Source organism: Lottia gigantea (genome assembly GCF_000327385.1).
Source record: "Lottia gigantea unplaced genomic scaffold LOTGIsca_182, whole genome shotgun sequence".
In the NCBI taxonomy this organism is placed as follows: Eukaryota; Metazoa; Mollusca; class Gastropoda; family Lottiidae; genus Lottia; species Lottia gigantea.
The window spans coordinates 35,557-40,175 of record NW_008708330.1 but is presented as its reverse complement, the minus strand read 5'-3'; the positions used below and the strand labels follow the sequence as shown (position 1 = coordinate 40,175).

At 30.5% G+C, this 4,619-nt stretch overlaps 1 protein-coding gene across 1 annotated transcript; it reads right to left on the bottom strand.

The window, feature by feature from the left end:
- Window positions 1-1,994: 1,994 nt before the first annotated feature.
- Window positions 1,995-4,384, bottom strand: LOTGIDRAFT_238983 (hypothetical protein). Its single transcript, XM_009052427.1, has 4 exons — window positions 4,219-4,384; window positions 3,256-3,422; window positions 2,620-2,847; window positions 1,995-2,310 (listed from the first exon to the last, which is right to left on the bottom strand). Exons 1-4 carry the CDS (start codon window positions 4,230-4,232, stop codon window positions 2,069-2,071), a joined length of 651 nt encoding a protein of 216 aa, XP_009050675.1. The 5' UTR covers window positions 4,233-4,384; the 3' UTR covers window positions 1,995-2,068.
- Between the last annotated feature and the right edge of the window lie 235 nt (window positions 4,385-4,619).

Genomic DNA, 4,619 nt, shown 5'->3' with positions numbered 1-4,619 from the left:
CATTCTTTATGCAGATTTGATAAACATCTTGCTATCTTGTTTAGAAAATAGCATTGTTATGCCATACATTTGAATAATATCAATAAAATTCTATATAAGCAAGACAATTCTGTCAATCAAAAATCTTGTCCAATGAATGGCAAAATCAGGAGAAAAGTTGTTCATTAGTGGTCTTTTCATAGAGAGGTGTTTCGAAAAGAGTAAGCATGGTTTATTGTATTTATCAACATTGTTTCTATCTGGAATGGCTACTTTAAGTTGTTGAACTTAAATTGCTTATAATGAAAATCTAAGACACCCAGTTCAAGAATCACACTGTATCACTATCACAACAGCCAAGTTGTGCCCTTGAGAGGTTTTCACATAACTGGTAACATTCCCTCAAAGCAAATCACACTACTTGACAGACAGAATGTAACAGGTTCTTCTCACAATTAAAAAACTATAACAGAATTCAGTTATTGCTTAAAAATATATAACTTGTTGAAACAGCAGTTAAAAACTATTTATGTACCGGTTGATTTCTATTTTGAATGTTAAGCTCATAATATAATATATTAAATATCACAGTAAAAAGGACAAAGTTTTTATGTAATATAGACCACATGTCAAAACTGCAAACATAGGAATTTCAGATTTCAAAATAAGGCTGGTAATGCAAGCTCACATAAATTATTCCAATTTTCAAAAAACCTTAAATAATTATTATGGATAACCATATTCAATACTTATCTAAATCAATCTACATATACATGCGAAGATCAAGTTAACATCTTATGCCACTCTGCAGTTTGTCAACTCTGTATCTGATACAGTGTATAACATTCGGAGACACCATGGATGTTTCTGATATTCACAAAATTAACTTGAAACTGTTATATCCTTATCAATATCTGATCAATTGGTCATAGTTAATAAATGAATGATTTCAGTAAATGTGTCAAATATGGACAAGAATTAAATAGGTTGCAAAAATATAGCTGAGGATCTTAACAAAAACAACAACAAAAGCATGCCACATAAATTAAAAAATAGGTGTTCAGATAATCAGAGATAAGCAAATGTGTGCCCTGCTTTGAAAAAAAAAAGATCTTTGTCATGGGAAACAAGACATAGTTTGAAAGAAGACAAAAAACATTTTGTCAATGTCTAAAAAAATGACAGCTTTTACATTGGTGACCTATAATAGGTCCTCTTTTCTCATTTTTTCAGTCAACCCAGTTGATAGGTAGTCGTAAATTAAGGGTCAATAGCCAAGGACCAACTGGTAAAAAGTTTCCTAAATACCTAAATTGTTATCCTTGTAAAATATAGTTGTTTCTTTCTAAAACTGAGTAAACAATGCTTTACGACATTCTGACTATTTGAACACCTTTGTTTACAAGGTAAATAAATATCAACAAAAACATGCAATAACCTTAAGCTTTTACAAGCTAGCATTAATTGTACATAGCAAACTAAAATATATCTTTAAAATAGTGACAAGTAGCATAAGACATGGAAATAAAATCAAATTATAGCCAAAGATAGATATTGACGTTAAAAACCCAATTTTTCACATAGTTACTTTACCAGCTACTCAATATCAGTCATTTATATCACTTTTAATAATAAAAATTACGTTTCTGGCTCTTACAATATGAGGAAAATGTAGTAGATAATGCTAGAGCAATTAAATACATTTACCACAGAGGCATTACCAGCAACGTAAAATCAGTCTGCAAGGTTAAGTCTAAAATTGGAGTGGTACTTTTTGTTGAAATGTAGACGAACTAAAAATAGTATTCTAATTCTGAAAAGTGATATTGATAGCTGAGTTTGAGCACTTTCAACTTGTAATTCAAATGACCATATCCTTTTAAAACTTAAAAACACTTCACATGGAAATTATAACTAAAAGCTCAATTAAAAAGAAACACTATCTTCTTCAATTGCCATTTTGTTTCCTACATATCACATATATTGGTGGGATAAATGTCACTTCAGACATTAATCAGAAACAAGCTAAGTATGCAGGTAGAAATGATCTCTGAGACAAGGAGAAAGGACGGTTGACTAGATTAAGGCTTTATCTATCCTTACAGCTCAGTTTATCAATTAATTCCTGTAATGGCGCTAGCTCTTTACGGTCTATCAAACTAAATTCTTGTACGAAAAATATGAAATGTTTAAAAGAAGTATTTAAATGAGCTTCTTCACTGAGTTGAACCACTTCTTTGAAATGCTGATGGTAGATATGTGCATAAACTCGAAAAAGGCGCTTTAATATGGTCTTTGCAATGGTGAGGAAATTCTTTGGAAAGGGAACACCTGTAATATATAAAGAACATTGCAGTACAATGTAAAATAATATATATATGTGGTACATGTAGTCTCAAAATTGTATTTCAATAGAAATTTTTCATCTCATAAAAAACCTTAGTATATGTATTAATTTTAACACAATTAAGTAAGAAACAGGACATTATAGACAAATTTCAAGTCAAAAAATAAATTTCATTGGCCAATTTTTGTAAGTTTTTGCATTCAAATTGTTAATTTTAACATGTAAATTTTTGCATATCACCAGCACTATAATGACAATTTTCTTAAGTATTTTTCTACATCATGTAAACCTACCAATTTTAGATGGGAAGATGGTCTCATCATCAAGTTGATCTTGCACCCAAGTCATTAAATAATCAATATATTTTGGTGCTGAGCATTTAATAGGCTTTTTTATTGTGGTACCATCAGCCCAATGATATTCATATTTTGGACCCGCAGACATCACAGGACATGTTTCTTCAGAACAAAATTCTGTGATTGTTCCATACAACATATTAATCTGATTGAAAAAATCAACAGCTGAAATAAACAAACATAAATTGTTAACAGTGAAAAAAGATAAAAAGAATTTAAGTTGTTATCCTAGTCAAATATGGTTGATGATTTCAGCTTGCTAGTTGTTCAAGATAACCAACTATCAAATTGAAAGAAACAATCATTTGACAAGCAACAAAACCACCTTCAATCTACACTACATCCAGCCTAGCTTAGCCAAAGTTTAACTAAATTCTTGATTTATATTTTTTCAATAACACCAAGAAGTTCGGAGAAGGGCTTTTTTTCTTCATTCAGCAAAGACAACTTTTGCCTTTACTTGCAGCAGAGTATTATTTTCAAAATCAAATACCTCACTGAAGATAGGTATGTTATAGGTACAAATATCAAATAAATGGAATATAAAAAGGTTTGTATCCATTGATTACTTACTGTTAACAGCAACCCATTCATTCAGATCTTCTCCCTCTGGAAGCATGACAGCTAGTCTTAAATTACCACTTCCTAAAGTCACAGCAGCATGTTTCATCAAGTCATACTGATGTGTTCCTTCAGGTATATTCTTTTTTGGCTTGAAGGTCTTGTTATTTCTACTTCCACTACAACATAGAAAAAAAAAATATCATGCCAAAACCAATTTGGTTTTCTTACACAAAGGTTAACAACAGGGTATCAGAATCACTGTAAAGCTTGAAAAAATACTGGTATAAGCTTACATCCAAAATAATCTATACAGCTGAATTTAGGTAACAACTCAACTTGATGTTAAGGTGAAATGAGAATTATAACCCATACATAGAAAGAATAGGAGCAAGCAAGGACTATTCATTTCAAAGTTCTATAGTTTAGTTTAGTAAAGTTAATGTAATTTTAAAAATATGATATGATGAAATGGGAAAATAAGCTTCTATGTAGTTATTCAAATCGAATATACATTCATTTCCATTTTTTTATTTCTGAATACAGGCTTATGTCCTTCCTTATTCATTTCATTTCAGTAGGGGTTTTTGTCCTGAGGGGCTATTGTCAGGGTAAAAAACTGCAGATTTACATACAGTACTGTAAAGAGGCCTACAAGTACAACGCTACAATTGAATAGTGGAAAAATTCACATAGAAATTTGAAAATGACATTTGACATACAAAAATTTGAAAAGTCAAATTTGACATACACATATTTGAAAAGTGAAATTTGACATACAAAATGCAATTATTTCGTGAAACCACCTTGGTAGAACACTAACTACTTTGTAGTAGGTTAGGACTTATAAGATGCCAGGTCAGTTTATCACCTGACTAGGGTTTTCATAATAAAATAAAACTTAGAACTAAGAGGCTATGCTATATGGAGGTTTCGAAACCAGCTATCTAATCTACTTCATCAAAAATTACTTACAAAAGGAAGCTCATCTTTGCGTATTTCTCTAATTATTGCGGAAATCGAAAGAAAAATCCTTCCGATAAACAACAAATTAATCCTTTTGATAGGTCCTTCAATACTACGCCAGATGATTGTGGATTTGTTGTGTAGAAATATTCTTATCAGTTACTGTCAAAAATGGCTTCCGATTGTTTATGTCTCATAGGAAGTTGGATATGACACATTCAAAACACAAAAAGCGAACCGGCTACACTAATTTATGGGAATAAGTATAACATTTCTGGAATAAAATAAGAAAAGAATAATTGTCTTTCATGGAAAAAAATCTTATAATTTCAAAATAAAATATAAAATGCTTTTATTGAGCCAGAAATATTAATTCAAAGTAATCACTTGAAACCGTAGCCGTTTTTAAA

Excerpts from the sequence above, each read along its gene's own strand:
- LOTGIDRAFT_238983 (XM_009052427.1), bottom strand. Across the intron at positions 2,848-3,255 it reads TGAATGGGTTGCTGTTAACA|CTGTTGATTTTTTCAATCAG; the intron begins GTAAGTAATCAA and ends TGTTTATTTCAG. Across the intron at positions 2,311-2,619 it reads CATCTTCCCATCTAAAATTG|GTGTTCCCTTTCCAAAGAAT; the intron begins GTAGGTTTACAT and ends TATATATTACAG.